This window comes from Lissotriton helveticus, chromosome 5_1 (assembly GCF_964261635.1).
Source record: "Lissotriton helveticus chromosome 5_1, aLisHel1.1, whole genome shotgun sequence".
Taxonomy (NCBI): domain Eukaryota; kingdom Metazoa; phylum Chordata; class Amphibia; order Caudata; family Salamandridae; genus Lissotriton; species Lissotriton helveticus.
In genome coordinates, this window is record NC_136065.1 from 609,435,822 (window position 1) to 609,460,110 (window position 24,289).

The window sequence follows — 24,289 nt, forward strand, 5'->3', positions numbered from 1 at the left end:
GCTATCTGCTGGCACATCTAAGCACTGTGATCTTGCCAGTAACAGCTGCATGTAGAGTTGCCCTGTCTTCTCCCCGCTCTCCCCTGCTGACTAAAGTGCGGTGCATCCTACACATATCTTTGCCCAGGATCACAGGATGTTGAACAGGCTCAGAAGCTCGAACCTAGTTCCCCAGCCCCAAAGTTGGCAGCTCTGGTCGTTACGCCACATCCTCTCCCCTTTAGCCAAAATTAACAGCTGACTTCCATTCTACAGTCAATCACAACTAATCTCATACCAGCACAGCTGCCCACGTGCCAGTCTAATTCTTCTCCCAGAAAATCAACCGAACGCCCCCCACCATGAGCTCCTCTGCCTTGAGTCGCATGAGCAAGCAGCCAAAATTCTGTCAAAGCTTCATGTCCCTCTCGTTACTCGGGAAAGTAACACCTGTATATGGAAATTTCAGCAGAGCAGCTTTCCAGTTACTCACTCATGGTATTTTGTTGACCCTCACCAAAGGTTACTTTGTAGCTCGCCCCTAAAACTGTTGCTGGTGTTAGTCTCAGACTTGCAACAAATGTGGCCGCTAACGCGTGCACGTGCACCAGAACGTGGACGCGCACAACTTAAACGGAATAACAACAATTACTTGGAGCAGTGTACCATGAAATAACAGATGCATGGGGCAAAGCAGACAGGCACAAGAATTGCAGCTTCCAGCAGAGTTTAAGAATTTGCGCAGCTTCAGCATGGCCTGCGGCGTAATTGTCACTTTGTGCACAACCAACGAAATTTCTGCTGCAGCACAGCTTTTGTAACGACCGTTGTGTGTATATATATATATTTTTTTTTTAAAGCACAGTTGAGAGCTTTGTAATATAACCAGCCAACATGAAATCTTTTGTTTTTTGACCGGCCAACATGAAGCCTTTTTTGTTTTTAGGCAAAAGGAGCATTCTAATTTGTCCATATTCACAAGTTATTGCGTCGAAGCCAGATTTCGGCAGTGGTCCCCCATGCTCTGAGGTCGGAATTATAGCTGCTGGGCCGCAAACGACAGCCAGTGTGTAATCCTGGTGATACAAAAACTGCGCTTTGGACAGAGCCTGCCCTCTAGCTTGTTTCTGAAATGTCGCGTTAACTAGCTTCTGGTTGGAGTAAGGTCTGCAAAACAATAGTTTAGGAAATAAATTATAACTAAGCTTCACAATCTCAACGATATGCTAAGCAATCACACTTCTAAAAGGCCAGCGAAATGTCAGCAGCTTCAAGGACGGCCTGTGAAAAACCCGCGGCTCGAGCAGAGCCTGTGAAATAAACCCCACCTCATGCAGGGCTGCGTGGTCTCTTATAGATATCAATGCTTACTGAAAGGCAGTGGTTGCTGGTGAGGGCCACTCGCATACATTTTTGGGGACTCGGAGTTATTTTTGCGGATCAGACATTTGCAGAGCAACAGCGAAACGAACCCCCCTCTGCTGCTAGGCAACCTGTGACGTTGGGCCAATCCCAGCGGAGCTCTCGGTGACGTAGGAGCCCACAGCCGATGAAGCTCCCGGCGGTGATCTCTTGTCTTTATGGGGCCATATGTTTAAACACATGGCCCCATAAAGATAAGAAAACGTTTACGACGGGCGTAAAGCAGGCAAGGGAGTCCAAGTAGGCCATCCCAAAAAGCGAAAGGGAGGCAACCTAAAACCCTCCTTTTCAATGGGAAGCCAGCATTTCACAAACGCTGACGCTACCCAATGAAAATGAGGGGCCCACCTCGAGTCCCCTTCTCCAAACTAAGCTGATTACTAGAAGTCTCGAGGCGAGTAGCGCCTGCGCGCTCCAACGCCAGCTGAGACCTAAAAAGTGTAGGGCTAAGGGAGGAGCCCTGCAGCACTCCACCTTTCGGAACTCCTTTCCACAGCTGCACCATATGAACTTTTTAACACATTCTGCCCCACCCTTTCTGTACTCTTATACTTGATTAATGGACAGGTCATAGGCAAGCTCCAGAGTGGCAGTTGCTCATGGGAGTCTCCAGTCATATAAGCTTTGCAGCCAGATTACGCACCGGTCACATGCCACACACCCTCCTCACATCTGAAAGTTGTTAGGCTCTCTTCTAATGGGAGAAATCTGATTAAGCTGCTTACCCCAGTCTACATGCTCTGCTCCCGCTACGTCGCCACAGCGCTGTTTTTTTTCCTGTCTCACCCCAACTCGATCACTATCTGCAACAGCCCTCTGCACACCGTGCTCGGATACTTTGACTCCTTGAAAAAACTAGTAGAACCCAGGAAATAGTTGGTCCCTCTCGTTGAACAGTGCTCATTGTGCACCGTCCTAAAAGTCAGTTCGTAGGAGTTGTAAAGAAGCACAGCCTGAAACTGAATGATCAGTACGAGCGTGAACAAACTGCTGTCACTGGTAGAGGCGCTTCTGAAAACCTCTCCAATGCCCATATGACATCAATCATCCCTCTGTACAGCAGTCGGCACAAAGGATGTGACCTTCACCGTATCACTCTATAGATTTCAGATTACGTATTGTCCTTTTCAACACCAGTAACAGGGCAAAGAATAGACCTCTAAACCATTCCTTCGATTAGGAAATGGAGAATGCAAATGTGACAGGAATAGCAGGAATAGTGATTTAAGAGTGTGTGGGGGGAGAGGGGGGTTGAGGAAGGAGGGGTATACCGCAGCACATTTTGGATGTCTTCCTGCTCTTGTCAATAATGAGATGGAAATGCAAAAATAAATTTTCTTAGAAACTTAAAGATGATCCGTAATGAACACTAGAAGTCAAACTTATTTTTTTTATTGACGGATTCATTCAAGACAGGTGTCTGAAATATGTATATTTGTACTGTCAAGATGGCTGGTTGTAGCCTTACGATATCGGCAGTAAAGATAGCAAACTATTTAGACAAGTGCAACCTCATTGTCAAGCTAGCTGAAACTGATGGCTTGCAGAGAATTGTTCTTCGAACCTGTTTCCAGGGACATGGCCTGGACAGTTAAGAGGGCGGTGTTTTTTTTTGTTCCTGGTTACCATGGCAGCTGATCTGGTCACCAAAGAAAACTCCTATCACGAAAGCAAACCGGATGAGCTTCTTTTGAGCAATTTACGGTAAACAGTAGCGGAATGCAGGGAATAACTAGCATTGAAGCAGCTTTTAAGGCAGTTGAAAATAAGGCCAAGGACCTAAATATCTTGGTAGTTTATATTGTGTGAGACATGGCTGACTAGGCTACGTAGATTAAAGCAACCAAATGTAAAGAATGAAAGCATGAAAGTCGGGCAAGACCATACTTATTTTTTTTTTTTAACTCCTTCATGAAATGATTGTGTAGTGTCTTGAGACTAAACTCTAGGACCGAAGTGTTCGGTAGTCTGTCTGAATACACAATGGAAGGTGCTTGGTTCCCTCTGTTCACTTAGAGTTGCCCGCTTTGGTCGAAAGACTTAATTGGTTATTTGACATGAGGATAGCCCTAGGGACCCTTTTCCCTTTGTAAATGTTGCCAAAAACATTTATAGGACCGCTGCCCGGTCATAAAGTGTAAAGCGTGTTTTTTTTTTTAAATGGCAATCAAACCCAATGAGCAAACCCTAGTAGACCACCATATCTGTAATGGCAGCGAATCCTAGTGGGCCACAATTTGTCCCCTGCCTCAATATTCCTGAGGTAGGTCGCATTGCTGTGTTTGTGATCCCAATCTATACATACTTACATCCATTTGCTGAAAGCCTGTATGCAAACTGAACCACTTTTAGTGAATCCAGTGTACATACATCTGGCCTTTAACAACTAGAGAGATCCTGCCTTCTATAGGTCTATGTAAGAAATTGAAAGCTTTACTGCAAAGGAAAAGATGTCTTCAGCCATGTGGAGCCAGTAGAAACCTTTCTAGTAGTCTAGATTATGCTTCGAGTGAATGGAGGACTGGCTCGTGAGTCTTCTGTATGTCTGCCTAATTCATATACCTCCATAGCATGCTTCATTAATTCGAGAGTGTAGTTTGCATTTTTATTTTTATTTTGCTGACCGTATTCCTACAGCATGCTTTTACATCCTTGATCATTATGCTCTCAAGGATTTAAGAAATCTCTAATGCTTGTTAATGATATTTTAGTTGGATGCCTACTTGTGGTGCCACGATTTGATGTTTTTCTCATTGACTTACAATGAGCATTTGCCTCATGCTTAGTTTGTATAATTGTATCTTTTTGCCTTTAAGTGTCACCTATACATGAGATGTGACCAGTGGCCTTGTTGTTGCAGTCACTCAGTTGTAAAGTATGAATATACATTTTCTGTTGTAGGTTTCCACAAGAGCTATTTTGTATAATGACTACAATGTAAATATTGCACTAATAGGTATACAGTTTTTGGTAATCAACACTTTGTAATACACTTAGTTTAAGAACGGTAGAAATCTCCATTTAAAAAAAAAAAATGTTTGTGGATCCATGATAAGTACTTCAGAGAGGAGACTTGTATGCTGATGCCGTTGGACTTCTCAAGTCTACAGTTGGCATTACAAATCACCTCATAGTATTGATGGTTTGAACCCCCCTATTAACAACCTACTTTGTTTTCCAGGAATCATTTTAAAACTGCCCACCATAACCGGCACTCTTGAAATCCTTCAACAGTTGTAAGAAAGTAGCTAAATCTAAGGAAATCTGCTGGAGTTCAAGGCGTCTTTGTACATGGAGTTGTCCACTCTTGTCAGAATGTTAGTTTCCTCTAATGTCTCCCTTACTGAGGTATCATACCCCCTCCCACACATGTACACACACTGGGAGTACAGGGATCTTCTGTTGCTTCTCTAAGGAAAGTGGTATGTTATTTTTCTGGCTGATGCACCTTTCTACAAATTCCTCATATGGCTTGCTTGCCCTGTTGGGCACCCAGCACACCCTTCAAAAGGTGCGCCAGGCGCAAACTGGAAAAGTGTGGCTCATTATGCAGAATGTGCTTCCCTTGGTGCAGCCACTAACTCGCTCTGCCTGGGGGCAGTACATTCAAGTGAAATATGGAGTGACTGCTTCAAATCTGCTTCGCGTTTCACAGTGCAGGCGGCATGCCACCTGCACTTTCAAGAGGGGAGAGATACCCTTGCGGCAGGTGCAGTGAGCGACTGCATCCACCTGCAGGGCGATGTCTGGGGGAGTCCATGGAACCCCTGCTTCTCCCCCCCCCCAGAGGGATGACTTTTAAGAGGCACACTTTCAGTGCGCCTCCTAAACATGTTTGAATTTGCATCCCTGTCGGTATAAGGTGTGAAAGAAGAGACAAAGCGATTCCCTTATTTGTATCTCTTCACGGCCCCATGCAAATGAGGAAACACCCTCTCGTGAAAGTACTGGCACTACATGTGCTCCAGCGCTCTCATTACAGAAGGGGGATGCACAAGCGTCATGCAGCTCATTCTGGAATACCATTGTACCCTGGGAGCCCACAAAAAGGGCGCTTACGCATTGTGCCCCCGAGGAACAATGTATGATGCATCCCCTGGTGTCAGACTGGTCTGGAAATGTTTTGCCCATGAGTAACTTTCCAGCATTGTCAAGCGGTGCCACTTCAGCCACAACTTCCATCGCTAGATATGATGACACTTGCAAATCCAGGAACCCGAGAGCTAATAATGCCTGTATTCAGTTTCTCGTTAAAGGGGTTTCAAACTCTGCTTCCATCATCAAAAATAATTCCTCTGCTTAGACAGTTGCTAAGTCAGATTTTTACTCCCGACTTTGTTTTGAGATTCAAACCTTGTAAGTGTCACAAACTGATTTCTGTACTAAAGCCACTCTAAATATGCCTGTGCAGTCTTGTCTCTGACCAGGACTTCGTGGTGTGCAGGTAGTGTTCTTGAGGGACTGGGAAGCAAAGTTATTTTTGGGCAAGGCCCTTACTCCTTCCGTTATGTCTCCTGATAGTGCATGCATAGATTGTTTGCACACCAGAATCCTTGCAAGTATCCTGCACAATAAAGTACAGAAATGAGTTAAACGCCGCAGTATTTTTCAGTTGATTTTATTCTTATGGTAAGACTTGGCAGTTTGATCTGGTTCATGTTCTAATAGATAAATAATTAAATTCAAATTCCTATGTATAGTTCAAAAGACTCTCTGGGGGGAAAGGACCCCTAATCAATCTCTCTCTCTCTCATCACCTTCTATCTTCCCAGGAAATGCTTACGTTCGGCTAACTTATTTCTGGCCTCAGCCCCTAAAACTAAACGGGCAAGATGTGAAGTCCGTTCCTTCTCATATAACACAGCCATATTGTGGCACATCCTCCCTCCACATCTTCACTCAGTGACTCCCATCTCTCCTTCTGGAAGCTTCTCAAAACCTGGTTGTTTCAAAACCTGGCTCCGTAACCACCTAGCGCTGGGATTCCTCCGGGTAGCCATGCGCTTAAAAAATACCGAATAATCTTTCATATAAATCACAACAGTCACAATAGTTCAAGTAGTAACTATGTTTGATTTTATACAGCACGATTCTACGGTTGGAGTAGGATTTCCCAAGAGTTCTTTGACAGGAAAGTAAGGGAGCCATTGGAAAGTGTAATCCTCTTTGACAAAATGAACACATTGACAGTTCAGAGTCTGTGCTTTTCTCCTGGAACGAGCTCTTGTAACCTGAACCAGTTCTTTAGCTGCAGAAGATCCAGCCCAAATTTCCGGTTTCATTTATGGACACTCCTGGAGACCTTTGTCTGGCCCCGTTTGGTGGCTTTAGGATGGACGAGTCACTCCACAAGGGCAGACCCACTCTTTCCAGTTGGCGGCTCCAACTCTAATGTTTCATGACTCCAACTCCAGCCTTGGCACCTACAAAAATGTCACCGAACATAGTGTCTGTCCAGAGCCTACAATAGCACCATGCTCTGAGTCGATATATCTGCACCATCCATCATCAGTCTTCTGAAATATTTCAGGTGGGAAGAGAAGGTCGGAACTTGCCTTAAGGAATAGTCTTTCTAGGACCCTGAAGTTACCCAGACTAGGAAGATATTTGGTTTAGATGCCATAATCTTGCTTGAGGATTATGATTGCATGAAAGATAATTAATCTGAGGCAGATACTTTGCTTCGACCTTACTTTAATGACAGCCTTTATCTTGTCTTACAAAATGCCAGTGGTACTGATGCCTCTCCAGAAAGGAACACCCCCTACCTCTTCAGGGCTTTAACAGAAGTATACTATACGTATGTGGTGCTTGAAGCTGCAGAAACTCTGAAACTGACTTTGTCCTCCGAGAAACCAAAGTCTAACATTTTGATGGCAATCTTACAAAGTTATTCAATTACAGAGTCCTTGCTTCAATTTCATAAGGCACTACTAGAACCTTTCCTGGATGTCTAGGAAAAGCCCTTCTTTGACCCTGCAGTACACAGACCGATTGCTAGATGGCACAGACCAGCGGCAGATGACCCAGAATTCTGTCCTTGCATGTGTTGCCAGAGCCTGGCCGTTGTAGATTAGATTTTCAAACTAAAGCCCAACTACTTTAGACAGGTAGCCTGAGATTTGATGTCATGGTCCGGAAGGCATTTACATTTGCATTCTAGCTCTTCCTACAGCCAACAAAACACAACTCCCCACCTGCTATGTGCATGCATTGTGGGAATTGGCCAAACAGGCAGTTGTCAGCCTACCAGAGCACACGAAGAAGCAGTTTCCTAATTCGGTCAATGATTGTTTGGATGCTTTAGAGCTGATCCTGGATACTTTAGAGCTGATCCTTACTCTGCCTCAAAACCTCACTTGCACCTCCCTATTTATTTATGTATTTATTTTTAAATGCATCACTATCTTCTACTTAAATTGGCGGTTCTCCTATATTTGTGGAGTCTGTGTATTTCCATACTTAGACCACTGGATGGTGCCGGCAGAGTCCCGATTCTAGTCAAGGATTTCTTTTACCATTTTTGGTGTATGACTCTTCTGCATGTTGTGCTTGATCACCAACTCCCATTCCAATGCAGCTGGGAGGGGTGGGGGCTCTAGGAGGTATTTGACGCCAGCCGTGAAAAGGAATTTATCTTCCAGGAGAGTTAGGCCAGTGTTGTGCACCCGGGTTAACCAGTTTACATACCACCCCCGGCACTGATGTGAAGGGGGAGGCCACAGTGATGTGTATACAGAGGAAAATATCTCGAAGAATGTTAACATTGCTGGTTAATTCTGGACGTAGATTGAATAGACTGTTGTGAGACTTGGTTTGTATTTAATTCCAAACTATTGTCTGCGTAGCATTTTTAAATGTGTATCTATATTACCTATAGGTTATAGAAGGGCATCCTCGCACAGAGGCTGTATGGTGGAAACCTACATCTGGTTATGGCGCTAGTATCTCTACCTGTAAACCATTTAAATCCAATTCAACTTTCGAAAGCTTCCTTCGGTTATGATAAAAAAAGCATACATAACATACTGCAAAAACTCTGATTGAAACCAAGTAAATGGTTAATATAAAAATACATAATTGATCTAAAATTCATACAGTTGTGCAAGACTACAATCAATCCTTCGAGTTCCTTGATTTCACAGCGGTTTAGCAACATAAACAATATCCGCAGATAGCAGCATATGTAAAAACAAGAGCAGGTTGTTCTTTAAAAGAGGAATTAAATATGCCTTTCTCGGTATCTTAAACAGTTTAGAGAACCAGGTAAATACATGGTGTCCTGTAGAAACACCTGGTCGCAGCTGCAGGGTGGTAGAGAGGATACCTCTTGCCAGCCCAGGGGAGATGCTAATAACTGGGGCAACTGATTCAGCCTAAATCTGTGCGACAGGAATCGAGCATGGTTAGAAATCACAACTGTGAGATAGGGTTCTGTGGATAAGGTAGTTTTCAACAGCAGATATCCTTGCCCCAACACCTTCTGAAGGGCCACAGATTCTCTCCCCAGTAGTCAGTCTTAAAATGTTTTCACTAACCCAGCCACAGTGTACCTTAACCATCTTATCCAAACAAGTAAACCGGTCCCCCATTCCTATGTTCTGTAGCAATACCTTGATTTACTCAAGTCCAGGAATTTGTAGTGTAAAATCGAGGGATAAACCGAACTGGAATAGCGCTTTATTTAGCTGTGCCCTTTTAATCCCGATGTAGACCCAACGTATAAGGTTCCTGAGAGCTATAAGATCAGTGAGCAAAGGTACCCCTAGTTCTTTGCACACTATATAGGCGGGAGTAATCTGAAGGACACAAAGGTGTAGGAAGCTTGCTATTTATGTGATCTATCAAAGTGAGATAGATTGTGTAACAATACTGGTGGTTTCCTTATGAGTTGACAGTTGCTTGCTAAGGCAGTCACAACGTACTCTGTTGGGGGGTATTGTGGTTGAGAAGCCTTAGGGTTATAATGTTGAATAAATGACTGACTACTCAAGGAGGCGATCCACACTAATTTATAAAAATAGCAAGTATCTTTACATATGTTTAGGCATTAGAAGAAAGTCGTTCAGGTAAGTATGTTTTAAACATGAATTCTTTCAAGTTCAAAGAGTTGACCGTGCAATTTCTGAGTTCTGCCATATCAACCTTTGGGAGGAAAATCATATGCGGGTTACCAGTTATTGTCAGCGACTTGTGTGACCAGTGTCTAGGGTCAAAGGTGAGTACAGGACAAGGTCCAAGGCCGCACCAACAGGTCCCCTCCAGTGGCACTAGGGCGGCAGAGTGCAGTGGTGTAAACCTAGTCTGATGCCCTATGCAAACCAATGGGGATCGTAATGGTCACGAAGAGGCTGCAGAAGGGGACTCTGGCCAGTCCGGTGAAACCAACTAGTTGCTTTGGTTCTTGTGATGTCTGGGACACCTTAGCTTCTCTTCTCCCCCAGATGCGGTGTCCGAGGGCAGAGGGTCTTTGGGGTGTCTGGTTTCTCCGTCCGGCAACACACACAGTTGAGGGGGCCTGCCAAAAGAGGCTACAGGCAACGTCTGCAGTTCATGAGGAGTCGCTCCACAGTGGATTCTACCTTGAGACGTGGAGACCACGCTGACCCCATTGGTCAACTTCAACACATGCTGAGGGTGGCTGTGGTGCAGTGGTGCTTCGCATCGGGTTTTGATGGGGCCAGAGTAGTCTTTGTCCTCCTGCTGTCTGCAGGATGCAGGGGGCAAAGTTAACTGGAAAGCTTTGGTCTTGGTTGAGTCCCTGGCTAGAACAAGAGAATGGAACACACCTTATGCGTTATGATAAAAACCAGGCCATTCTTTGTCTGGAGCAGTGTTTATCTTTTTATTTACTTGGCAACAATGATTTTTAGTCTGGGTCCTAAATTAAAATCTCTTGTAGATTTTTATTTCTTGCTAGAGGATGTAAGGTTATCACTTCTAAGAGGATGACTAATCTGATTGCCAAAGGCTGAGGTGCCCTACTCCTGTTTGCTGACCAATGTTCTGGTTTATCATTTGTATGGTGGCAGAACTCCTGCATAGTACGCTAATATGTGGCAAATTGGCAGAGGGGTGGCTTGAATTAGGAAAACGCAGGCCAGTTGTGAAATCCGCATTGAATCCGATATCTAGGGTAACCTATTTTTACTACCTTTTTATTTTTATTTTTCATAAGTGGCTGATGAGGACTACCTGGCGTAGAGTAAATACGAAATTGCAGCAGACCTCTAACTTTACAAGAGTAAATGGAAAATCAGCATTGTCTCGTGCATTCGTTTTATTAGTGGTAGTTTGAAAAGTGCAACTGCGCAGTTGCTAAATGACTTGTGTTGTAAAGTTCCTGATCTCTGCATTTTTCTTTAGGAATTGAACGATTTGCAGCGTGACCCACCTGCCCAGTGTTCTGCAGGACCTGTGGGGGATGACTGTAAGTAGGTGGCAGGTTAACATCTCCATCATACTTTTACTACTGTGTGCATTTCTTTTGTTTAACAAATGTAACCCTTTTGTCTTTTCAGTGTTCCATTGGCAAGCCACAATCATGGGACCTGTAAGTATGGGATTAAGGATGGAGCTTGAGTTGAATGTTTGTGTTGTCAAATGTCTGGCGAGTGAAGTTTTATTCTGGTTCTCAAATAGCTGTTGTACTTCAGGTCTAGTGGGAGAGGTGTGGCGCCGCGGCCAGGGCGACTGACGCTGGAATCTGGGGATCAGGGTTCGATCCCCGGCTCCGGCGGCAGGTTAGCTCAGCACCATGCGACTCTGGGCAATAGCATGCTTAATCTTCCCGACGGCCCCCCAGCGCCTAGAGACCCTAACGGGTGATTGTGCGCTATACAAATGTGGATTATTATCTGCATCCTCCACCTGATTACCCCTCCCCCTGATTACCCCCCCACCCCCAAGAGTGAGGTTTTGAATGAATGAATGAAAATATTTATAGAGTGAAACTATCACTCCGGGGAGCATCTTGGCGCTAAGGCGGAAACAAGAAAAGGATAGGAGAGCAGCGGAAAGTCCTTCCAGATCAGATGAGTGAAAACACTAGTTTGTCCGGGGCTACAAAGATCCACGTTTTCAGGGATTTCTTAAAAATAGATTGTCGGAGATGGGTGGGTAGAGAGTTCCATGCTTTGGTCCCTAGGAATTCCATCAATTTGCTCCCTCTGGATGCCAGATGGAAGCTAGGTGGCGCAAGCAGGTTTGCCGATCTTAGTAGGCGCTGTGTCACATACGGTTTGACTCTGGCTCTTAGGTACTTGGGTCCTGATGATCTGAAAGCTCTGTAAGTGGCTAACAAGTTCTTAGAGGATTCTTTTATGTACGGGCAGCCAGTGTAAAGATTTCAAGACTGCTGACGCTGAGGACCCTCGAGGTAAGTCTAGGACCAGGCGAGTTGCTGCGTGTTTTACTTACTATCTGTAGTTTTTTCAAGACCGCCTCATTGGAGCCTGCATATAGGCTGTTGCAGTAGTTTAGCTGGGACATGATCAGTGCCACTGCAACTGTCTTTCCAGCTGCACTTGGTAGCAAATCGAAAAACTTTTTAAGAGACTCGATCAGGTGGAAACGCGCCGGCTACAGAGAGCTTGCTGATGGAAGGATAGCGAGGTATCGAATTTTGCTCCCAAATTCCTTACTACATCCATTGTATTTGGCGGAGGTGGAGTGTCATTTGACCACCACTGTTTAGGCAAAATGGTATTTGATTTGGCAAGCAACATGATCTGTTTTTTGGCTGTTGCATTTCAGGTGATTGAATTGCATCCAATAGATGTCGGCAGCGTTGGAAATTCTACGCTGCATCAGTGGAGTCTGTGTAATGTTAGAATTAACGGAGTATCATCTGCGTAGGAAACAGTTTCGATGTTAAATGAAAATATCAGGTTGAGCAGAGGGGCCATATAGATATTAAAGAGTGTTGGGCTAAGGGCAGAGGCTTTGGGGTCCCCAGAGATCAAGGGTTTCTCCACTTACTGGTAGTGGCCGAGGGTAACTATTTGTTTCCTATTCTTTAGAAATTATTTCCGCCAGGCAAGGGACATATGGGAAATGCCATATGATTTGATTGGGTCTCCCAGAATACCATGGGAAACATTGTCAAATGTAGCAGATAGATCCAACAAGATCATCACTGCATTTTTCCCTTGGTCCAAGGCGAATTTCAGTGTTTCTGTGGTGTGTAGCAGTGCTGACTGTTGAATGTCTAGGCCTGAAACTTGATTGACTTGGATGTAGAATATTAGCTTTATCCAGGAAGGCTGTCAGTTGGGTATTTACTAGTTTTTTAGTTATTTGGACTTGGGCTGGGTAAAGGGGAAATGGGGCAGAGGTTCAGGAGTGTTAGGATCCGGTAATTGCAATTTTGAAGAGGTTTGACTGCTCCAATTTTCCAATTAGATGGTACTTCTGCTTGCATGAATGAAGTTTATTATTTTGTTAATGGTAGGATTGATGTCAATGATAGCATGCAGTACCTTTGGAGGGCGTAGGTCAAAAGGGGAACCTGATTTGTATTAAAGGATAGCTTGACATGACTGTGTTGACTTGAAATCTCTTTAAGTCTTGGACTTTCTGATCCAAGAAGTCGGTAATATGATCACAAAGAGTTTGTGATGGTGGAATCTCGTGTTCGAGTATTGTAGGGTGTGTAAAGGAATTGACAATTAAAAAAAATAAAATAGTTTTCTGATCGGATGCCGCCTGTCTAATTAGATTAGTATAGTGAGATTTATTTTCTCTTTTAATTTGCTGCTGGAAGTTTTTGAGAGCAGATTTGAAAAGTGTGAGCTTTTCTGGCTTATAGCTTTTCCTCCATCTGCGTTCCAACTTTCTACTGTGCCCTTGTAATTCTTTTAGCTTTGGCGCAAACCAGGGGGTAGAGGCCTTGTTGCAGGTCTTTCAATGAAGCGGGGCAGATAATGCAAAGCGTTGCTGAGTGAGGCCATCCAGGCGTCCGAATGTGTATCTAATGAGGGATCTCCTATTAGGGTGGGTCTATCGCGCTCTGTTTCTGTGTGGAGAGTTTGAAATGTGTCCATGAATACTGGACTCTCTAGATTCGCACAAAGTAAAAGTCCATAATCCCTTGACGAGACCAGAAACCAATTCAGACGAGGGTCACCTGGACAACCTTGACGTGGATTGATACACTGCTTTTAACATGATGCAGATACGTCGGAGTCTGACATGTGGTGCCAGACTTGCGCTACCACCAACTGCTGCTTGCAAGAGCTCATGGAAGATATGGCCCTTCAGAGCCAGTGTTGAGTTCTACAGCTGAGGCCTCGCTGTTTTGGATGAACTGTACTACCCTCAAAGAGCCTTGCTGATGTGGCACAAGAGTTGATGGCCAATGCTTGACCATAAAGATAACTTGGCTCCCTTTAGCTTGTTGACTGCCCCTTCCGCTTACAAATGGCTGCCCTATAAGCTCGCCTATTCAAGCCGTTCTCCACCTTACATCTGGACACTCCGATTTCCTACAGCTCCAAGATTCTTAGTTAATACCTGCCCTGACCGCTCACCACCCTAAAGGTATTCACCCAACTTGCCAATGTTTTAATATATTACATGGGTTGCGCTGTTTTAGAAAAGCTTAGGCTTTAATAAAAACTGAAATAAATAGGCCCTTGTTGTGGGTGAAATCTTAATACCTTTTAGCAGGAAATCCTGATTTTTCAGGCCAAAACTATATTACGAGGCCATCAGTAGTAACATGTGGGATATTACTAGAATACTGTATTATGTTCTGGGGACGTCCGGTCAAACCTTGGAGATGTAGGTCTCTGTACAATTATGGATTTATGTGCAATTCGGTGCACTAGCATATATTTCTGTTGGTAATTTATCATTCCATGGGATGTTAACTTCTAACCCCCTGCATAGCTCGGGTTACAATCTGTATCTGGCAATATACTATTTCACACATTGTGTGTTCTCCTTACTCACATTACACTGCTACCATGGGAGTAACCATGACACACGTTCTACCTCTGGCTATTGGCCAGCACCCTGTGGGTTATCAGACTCTGTAAAGACACTGCATGATTAATACTGGACTACACTAATTCAGTGGGAGTTAGCTCTGTTTGTCCCTGTCAATTCTCTACTGCATTTGATTGGCTGTTATCATTCACACAAACTCGTAGAACCACCTTAAGATCCTTTGTCCCTTAACTTGTGAGAAATGATTTCTTAGGTTTCACTAGCCTCCTTCATGGCATCATTTCCTATGAGAGGTTGCACACTCTCTCACAACTGTTAGTGTATGACTGCTCTTCTGGAAAAATTCGTTTTTTACATTGCCTCTTCTATTAACTTCATGCTGCGTGCTATTTACTATCACCGGAGGCGCGTGCCCCGTATACTTGATATTGACGGATACAGACCGCTGGCAATACTGCTTTTTTATGTATATCGGGACTATTAGGCGAGCCGATAATACGGACGTGATTAGGACCTCATGCGTGTGGCCTTTTTGTTGAATTACGTGGCACATAAACACAAACGTAATATTTTATAGCCATCAATGCTGAAAACACTGAATGACCACTTCGCTGTAAAGGGAATGCGGGTTCTACCACTGTCATAGAGATATTGACAGACTTTCGATAACATCAATAATTTTAACACAGGAGGTCCTTCGGCCCCAGAACTCAAGATAATAATTTGTTAAATGGGAATGAAATAATTTTCCTGAGGAAGGTGTTGGCTAATAACCGATTGCCCACCGAAACGCGTCGATGCCCATATGAGTGGATATTACATTAAGTTTATGGAGACAACTACTTTGAATGAAATTCAAAACATGAATTAGTATTGACCTCTGTTTTTGACTATTGTATTCTCACTCCTGTAATAGGAATCCATCTTCCTTTAAACTGCTTCCCATTTTTATGAAATTTTGATTGTGTGTTTAGTGTAATTGCCTTACTGTCTTTATTGATTAGAATTATATCTGATAGGGTTGAATATACTGTAGATGTTTGGTATGTTAACATTTCCTTGAATAAATTGCATATATATTTTTTCTAATTTGTTATTTTTACATTCCCTCTTTGTTCATCTTTTTATGTATGGAATGAGTGTTTTTGTGTGATATTACCCAAAGGGGATCTCTTTTAGACAACTGTCTTTGTTGGTACCCAACCCCTTTGGTTGCTGGGTCCCTCTCTCTTTGATTAGAGAAAGAAAGGAGACCTACATAGCCGCATACATGGGAGCGCCCCAACGATTTTCAACCCTATCACATTAATTGCTAGCACCAATCGGTGTGCTGCATGGGCTCCTAACCCACTACAAGATGGCGCCCAAAATCCCCAGCCCATCACTGCTGACCATTGAGCAGCAATTAACCACTTAATTCGGACCATCTGTCAGCAGTTAGGGCCGTATGGAGGGTTTATAAACCTTACAACCACCTCCAAGTCCACACTCCCGAAGCACATTAGAAGGGTTAGGTCGTTGGGGGAAGTCCTCTAATGGGGGATGAGAGTACTGGATCTTTGGCTTTCCATCAAGTGAACGGAAGCTATTAATCTCCCCCTAAGCTCACTTACAAAATTTCAATCTAAATTGTACTCCCCAACCACACGCTAACATTTTAGTGTTTCTCTCGAGGAGATTAGATCACCCTCATTGGGTGGGTGTTTTTTTCCCCTTTTTGACCAGTGTTTGGAACCACCACCTATGTTTTTATGTATGTGTCACATGTTTGTCTAACTTGGTTTCTATCACTACTTGTTACAAATCACTAATTCACGCATGCTAGATTTGCATGTCTCTACAAGTACTATACTAGACTGCTCTGAATGGCACTTCTTTGCTTTCTTTTCATATCTTCCTCCCCCAGGTCAGTGATTTTACATTCTGCTGGTGCACTTATAGGGTACTTAGTATTTGGACACTACTTGTTGCATCCTTGGTCCCAGACACTGCGTAGATTGGTTATAAATTTTACGGTCCTGAACAATTGCCCTAGATCACAGCATGAAACATGGTGACCTTATAAGTCACTAGGGATCATTGTCCCTACTGGTGACATCAAGTTTGTAATTTTTATTTTATTTATTTTTATTTTGAAAGTTTTATATAGCGCGAACAAGATCTTCGCAGATATCAGAGCGCTTTACAGAGGAGGGGAGCATATATACATAGATACATCAATAGTGTTAAAAGTACAGTGAGGTGATATCATAAACAATCAAGTAAGTCAATTTCAAAGTCGAACAAAAATGCAAAGGGTTCGAACAAGTAGTACAGATCAGTATCGAGTCTTTGAAGTTGATCCTCAGTAGTGGTTCAAGTGTATTTAGCCACGAGGATCGCTTTTACTTCTTTCTTGAAAAGTATGGTAGAGGGGATGAGCCTGGTTTCAGGGGGGAGTGAGTTCCAAATCCTGGGAGCCATTCCTGAGAGAGCGTTTATACGTTTTTTCTTTGCGGAATCTTTTAGGCTTTAGCAAAAGATTGTTTGTGCCTCTAGTGTTTCTGGAGCCTCCAGAAATCGTCAGCTTCTGAGCGAGGTATCTAGGTGAGCTCAGGTGGACAGCCTTGTGCGTCAAACAAGTGATTTTCAGGTGTATTCTGGCTTCAAAAGGCAGCCAGTTCAGGGATTTGAAGTCAGGGAAAATGTGTGAGTGTTTTTTTGATCCAGTGATAAGTCTCGCTGCAGCGTTTAAAGAGGCTCTTATGTGTGCCGTAGTAGCTAGGGGGAGACCGCAGAGGGCGGTGCTGCCGTATTCTATTCGAGGTATGACTAGTGACTGTACAGCAGTTTGGAAGTCTTTGGCTGGCAGGAAGGGTTTAAGTTTCCTAAGGGTGTTGATTTGGTAGTTCGCTCCCTTAGTTGCTTTGTTGATGTGTTCCTGCATGCTGAGATTGGTGTCAAGTGTTATGCCCAAAGATTTCGCTGAGTCCACGATGGTGGGTTGAACATTGAGTGCCGTTAGGTGTTTAAGCCACATTTGTGCGGTAGTGATCTTTGCGGGAGGTGAAATCAGAAGGAACTCTGTTTTAAGGGCATTGAGTTTGAGATGATTAGCGGCCAGCCAGGATTGGGTGCTTCTGATCGTTGAGTTCAAGAGCGTGATGTCTTTGGGTGATTGTAGTTTGAGATAAAGTTGGGTGTCATCAGCATACATGTGGAAGTGTACATTGGATTCTTGTAGCAAGGTGGTGAGAGGTTCCATAACTAGGTTGAACAAAGTTGGGGATAGGGAGGATCCTTGTGGTACGCCTAGCGATGCAGGTCTTGGCGCGGACATCAAGTTGTTGCTCTTGAATTTCTGCGACCTGTTATGCAGAAAGGACGTGAACCATTTGAGCACAGTTCCAGATAGGCCCATTCTTGTGTTTAATAGTTCGAGTAAATTCTCATGTTTGACGGTGTCAAATGCGGAGGAGAGATCAAGGAGGCAGGTATCGTTATGATCTAGGATTTGAAGGGCGTCGTCAATTATGTGAGTCATAGCAGTTTCAGTACTGTGATTTGCTCGGAAGCCTGATTGATGAGAGTTGAGGAGATCAAACTGAGTAATGTGTTTAGTCAATTGTATTAATAAGTAAGTAATAGGAAAGTAATAAGTCAGGCATACTCAATGATTGAAATTTGCTTTAAGACTTGCCTAGCCTTTTTAAAAATTATCACTAAATCGACACCTACGTTTCCTCGATCTACACAAACCGCTCTTAATTTGTACTTCACATCACAGCTTTGTCAAAAAATGTTTGATTAAAAAAGCCCCCTTGAGGGGGCCCATCGGGCATTGCAGAGCCGGCCCGACGAGGCGCAAGCCCGATGACTAAGCATGACGCCCGCAAGGGTGTGTGAGGGCCCCATTTCCCAACAAGCATTGGCATAGTCAATAGTTCTCTTATAACTTTAGCTATGCAGCAGAAAGGTAATAACTGTAATCCTTGACCTGCAAAGGGGCACTGACCACCGCCATCACTTATGCAAATACTAGAGGGGCACTGGTGTGGCCGAAAGGTATTATTAAAATTGAAAATGGTCCTGGGCCACCTTGACCTGCAAATAGCATCTGTGCAACTGCAGGAAGTGAACATGAAATGAGGAGTCCTGCAGAAACAAAGTCACAATCAGTCGCCTAGGTCCAGGGCAAACAGAACTTGGGCCAGTGTGAGCTTCTTGAATTAAGAGGTTTAGAAGGCAGAGATCTAAAATAGTACGCAGGCCTCCACCCTTCTTTGGTATGATGAAATAGCTAGAGTAACAGCCAATCCTGATTTCCTGGCTAGCAACCCCCTTAATGGGCCCATTAGCCAAAAGAGCCTTCATTTCCTGTAGCAGAATGGACAGGTGGGCCTCCTCCAAAACACACTCCGAAGCGAGTGGGACCTGTAGCAGGGGAATGGCAAATCATAGCCTTCTTAAACCGCTCCAGTCTGTCACATATCATTTTTTGAACACTGGGAGGAAATGTCTCATCCTGCCTTTCACATGTTGGTTTATGTGTCCGTAAAGGCAAACTAAAGCAGTTTGAATGATGATGCCGCAGAGGTGGAGGACTGGAAAGTGCTAAACTCCTGATGACCTTGGTGTGGTCTGCTTGACCCCGAAAGTACTGGGGTGCTTGTTGCGGGACTGTGGACAAGCTGTGTGCTTATCAGCCAGAAACAAATGCAAGACCCAAGAGCAATGCGATATGGGAATCCAAAACGTATCAAAGTGATGTAGAATGAGCACCGCAGACGGATCGCATCTTATTTAAGGCCCAGTGCAATATAACTTAAAAGCAGTTTAAGAACCTTGGTTCAGAGCATCTATATGAAGTTTAAATGTGGCTTGTTTCCATTAGGTGTTACCCCTGGGCAAAGCTTGTAGGATGTAGGAGCAAAAGTGCTCCAAAGATGTAGTTCTGTCTTGTTGTGATACAGGATGGAGTACTTTGCCCTGGCTAGTAGACTCTGAGACGTGAAAATATTGCTCCAATATGGAACATGCACTTGTGTGAAACATATGAGGAAGCATTATTTTTAAGTTAAATCCGCCATCTGCACACATTTGATATTGCCTGAAGAGTTTTTTTATGCCTTTTTTAAACTATAACCAGGGACTACATACCATTTTAATTCCTTATAGCACTTGGCATGCACGGTTAATTGCATTTGCTGTTTGGAGTGACTGCGATAATGGACCTATTTTAAAACCGCTTATTAGGTTATGAGAGTGTTTTATGTTCTTTATATTATGTGTTGGGTATTTTTATGTCCTACGAGTTTTTATTGTGATTAATTGCTCTTATGAATGTAGTGCTTGTGTGGCCTCACTACTTTTTATGTTAAAAACAAATAAATGATACTTGGTAAGATTGTACTGTGGGTTAATGCACCCGCTGCAAAGTTCTGTGAAAACTGAAAGACACAGGCGTCAAGTCAAGCAGGGACAATTCATCTTTTTCACTGTTTTGAAATAAAACGGGTACTGCTAAACTGGGATAATAGCAGAGATTTACAACTCTTCCAAGTTTAATACCTGGGAAAAGCAGGATGCTGGAATCGGTAGTCCGAGTAAAAACCTATAACAAGTGAGCAGCGTAGGAAGGCACCACTGGGGGGCAGGGTGCGATTCTTGTATCAGTGAACAGTGTGGCAGAGGCTGTCTCTAGTGGATATCTAGGAGTTGGCATTGTGAAGGATGTGACGCTGGCAGGATTGCCGGCAATGAAGAGGGGAGCTCTGGTACTAATACGATGAGTAACGAGAGGCACCAATGGCACGTCTGGGCAATGTGAGTAGACATAGGCGGGTGTTGGTGAGCTGGTACCCGTGGCAGTGTTGATGTAAAGAGATGACGCTCTATGGAAGTGGGCACCGGTAGACCGGGGAAGAACAGCTTGCACAAGTGAATATTTTGAGGAGTTTACACCAGTGGGCAGTGTACATTAGCACCAGCAGGTAGTGTGAGGAGGTGGCACAGTGGGAAAGATTTGAGGGCTGGCATCCGTGGGCAGTGTAAGCTTGCATGGGTGGACAGTCTGAGCAAGAGGCACGAGGGAGCAGTGCGAGGAGCAAGCACTTCTGGGAAGTGCTGACACAAGGGAGTTTGCGGAGTTCGTACCCACGGGCAGTGTGAGAAAGCGGCGCGGAAGGCAGTGTGAAGTTGGCAGAGTTCTCAGTCTTGGTGTCTTCAGAGCTGGGCAGCACCTGCTCTGGCCGCTGTGCGTCATTTCTTGCTTCGGTCTGACTCTTTCATTACCAGCCTCTATTATAAACAAGACTTTTTCCTGGCGCCCGGAGCAGACCTGGCTCGATGTGCTGCACTCAGAGCTCACTTACTCCCTACCCGCCGAACAGGAGGCGGCGTGCTGGGTGGAAACCCGTGACTTCACGACACTGGGATCACTGCAGCCGGAATACTAACCTAGTCTGCTATCTTAAAGCCCAACAAGAAACCCAGACAGGCCTGTCATAGACTGAATGAAGAATCGCAGTGAATGCTTCACGCACCTGTAATACGTTTCAAGACTAAACAAGAAGTGATTGCTGTTGTGGCGCCATCCTGCATAGGGAGAGGTTTTGGGGAGCCGCTTGTCAGTGGATGGTGGTTCAAGGTCCGGTCTGCATGCCCGAGTCATGCATCTTTCTGGGGCTGGTTGGGTGGATTGCAGTTCCTGTTGGCTGCGATGCCTGCGGGTAATCTCTGCACTCCGGAGCAGGAGGCCGCTCATTCTAGCTAAGCGCTAGGCTTAACGTTAAAAATAAATAATAATAAAAAAACGAGCGCGGTGTCCCTGAAGCGGGCACTGTGCTTTGAATTAAAGTAAAAGTGCGCATTGCGCTCTCTGTATACAAATAACGCACGCCATTATCTGTATACAAATAATGCACACCATTGTCCTGCGAGTGCTGGGTGGGGAGAGGGAGTGTTGGTAATTATTAAATTAAAATGCGCTTTGCTCTGCATGCAAGTAGCTCCCGCCGTTGTCCCGCGTGTGTTGTGTGGGCGCGCTGTAATTCAAGCGCCGCCATTGTCCCACCTTATTTATTAAAGAAAATAGTGCCCCCTGACTAACTAAAGCATCCCGTGTAATGCCGCAAGTAAAGAATCCAGTCCGTGTGGGCCATTCTAAAAGGAGACAGGGCGGTACAAGGAGGTACTAATAAGCCTCAATTTCAGTCGGAGGCCAGCATTTAGCATGGCGGTTGAAGCAAACCAATGGAAAAAAGGGCCGGAGCCTACACCACTTCTAAAATGAAATCAATCACAAGAAGCCCTTGCAGAGCGAGCAGCGCATGTGCGCTGCAATGCTAGGCGAGACCTAAAAAGTAACTACTCCTCTTGTAGAGGCTCACTTTCTCGGACCTACTGCCCTTTCTTCCCTCTAGGATCAGCATACCTTTTCTTTTGAGAATAAACAGTGGACCATGTATGCTGGACGTTTATGTGCTCTAGGTCCCCAATTTTTTGTGATGGATTATTAAGGTTTTTATTCAGTGCTTTTTATATTCATTTATGCATGTTTGTGCTTGTTTTGCTACTCTTTGTTCTCGTAAAATCTACTTTGTGACTTGGATCTATTGCCATGCACTAATAGCATAGCATAAGCGCGTTTGAGTTTTTTGGGCCTCAGTATATTGGATTCAGGGGGGAAAAACGTTCAAGAATGCCCTTCAAGAGTGGGATGAATATGTCCTTAAGTTAAAGATGCCGCCTCTTGGAAAGAGGAGACTCCCCCAGCCCCCCTGTATTCCTACGTTTTCAAAGTTTGCTCTGAGGGCAAGTGGTTTAGATCATGCCAGCACAGCACATTCCATCAAGGTGGCTTGGAAGTTGTACAGACTATCGCCTGAAGGGTTCCGTTTCACATTGGGTGCTGAGGACACCTACTGGCCCATGGTGTATTATACTTGCACAACATTGGCACATGCAGTCGGCAGCTATTTGTGCCATATTTTGGGAGGCGCACTAGGGCATTTTGATGGGCTTAGTGGAGTGGGAATCAATATGAGAGCTAAATGGTTTGAGGAGGCACTAGCCTTCTAAACGAAGATTCACGCCTTGAACAGAGTCCGGTTCATGGTACAACCATCAGCTGGTGTATGTAATGGGGGTGTACTGCAATATCTTATTGTTCATGTGGCTAGGTTGTGTAACTGTTTCTTAGTGCAGAGAAGCTTGGATGGACCAGTGAACTAGAATGTATGCGGTTCCTTTAGTTTAGTGAGCAATGGCTTTGCAGTTTCATAGATGCTAGGGGTGTTTAGGTGGATTGTGCGCAGGTTTAATATTTGAAACCCTGCTGCTATCATTGTCATTAATCACAATTGTTTTGTGATGGTAAAGCATGTACTTTCTTCAGACTAGCGGGAGTAAATCTGGGAGAAGGTGGATGGGAAGATTGGGTTTGGAAGGGAAGAGGGGTACAAAGTAGGAAGATGGGCTATTTATCACTTGTTAGGCTGAAAGAACAGAAAGCTATCTTGTTAACTGAGGCAGCCACCTTGGAAACTAAGATTTGGATGTATTACAGATATCCGAGCACCTTGAAGTATCTTGCTGGGTTTGCAGAGGGGTAGTGGGAGTTTATTTCAATTGTAGAGTGTAAATATCTTTGTATCACAGCCACATTCACTACAAGAGTTACCCTGCCATGGACGAGCACTACGGTACTGAAATGTTTGCACAGCTCTGCCTTTGTGGTAATGGGGTTTGGTGTCTTGGGCTCCATTGCAGTTCTGATATGTACTGTATAATGTTTTCTATTGTGTACATTTAATTAATTTATTAGAAATTGTCATAAACCAAGTGTAATTTCTATTAAACTTGTTTCAGACTGATAGCCCATACCAAGGAGGAGTCTTTTTTCTTACAATCCACTTTCCAACAGATTATCCATTCAAGCCTCCAAAGGTAAATATGCTGTTTTTAATATTGAAATCTCCATGGCCTGTTTGTTATTTTGTATGGCAGTGAGTGATAAATTACAATACTTTTGGACACTTGCTGTGTAGTAACTAATCTATGGTAGCTCACTGGGCTGCTGGAAATACTCTAAATGCATATGGATAATAACTATTCAGATTTCCAACAACTTTAACTCTTTGAACACGTGGACCCATTTACCTTGGTTTGTTATACTCCTGTACCTAGACCCATTTACCTTGGTTTGTTATACTCCTGTACCTAGATATCCATACTTAAGTGTTTTTGGTGTTGTAGTTTAAGGAGCATATCCTTTTCTTCTGTATACCACCAAGCTGGTGCACATAGCCAATTTTTGAAGCTTACAGGCTTCATCCCTTAAATGATGCAAAATTTCTTGGCAGTATGCAATGTGGATGCCGCCCACACTGTATGGTACCCACCTTCGTGGAGGACTTCAAGTTTTTCATTGGGTATTAGTTTGTGCAGCGCCCCTACATAGACAGCATTAACTTCTGCTCATTGACTGACTGACTGAAATATTTTTAAATCGCTCGATTGCCGCGGCGTCTTGGCGCTATAGTACAGAAGAACAGGGTAGAGCAATTAGGGCATGGAAAAGAGGCAGGTTTTCAGTGCCTTCCTAAAACTCATTTTAGACTTTTCTGAATGAAGCGCAGGGGGCAGCGTATTCCATAACTTGGAGCTTTAGTGGGAAAAAGATTTCCCACCCCACCGAGCTCTCCGTATTCTGGGCTGACATACTAAATCCTGGCTGGCTGATCTCAAAGTGCGCTGCGGAGTATAACGCGGGAGAAGTTTGGCGAGATCGTCCTGTCCTTTCCCATACAGGGATTTGTGGACCAGGCAAAGGGCGTTAAACTGAATTCTGCGCCTAACTGGAAGCCAGTGAAGTTCGCGTATAGCTTTGGATGTGGGATGGCGTTTCGGCAAGTTCAGCAGGACTCTGGCTGCCGCGTTTTGAATTGCTTGTAGC

The 24,289-nt window shown here is 44.2% G+C and overlaps 1 protein-coding gene across 1 annotated transcript in view; it reads left to right on the top strand.

Moving 5' to 3' along the window:
• LOC144754773 (ubiquitin-conjugating enzyme E2 D2-like) overlaps positions 1-24,289 on the top strand; it is a 67,109-nt gene that overhangs the window by 25,459 nt on the left and 17,361 nt on the right. Inside the window, exons 2-4 of the mRNA XM_078642972.1 lie at positions 10,768-10,831; positions 10,923-10,954; positions 23,203-23,280. Coding sequence (XP_078499098.1) covers positions 10,768-10,831; positions 10,923-10,954; positions 23,203-23,280 — 174 coding nt within the window. The remainder of the gene's footprint in view (positions 1-10,767; positions 10,832-10,922; positions 10,955-23,202; positions 23,281-24,289) is intronic.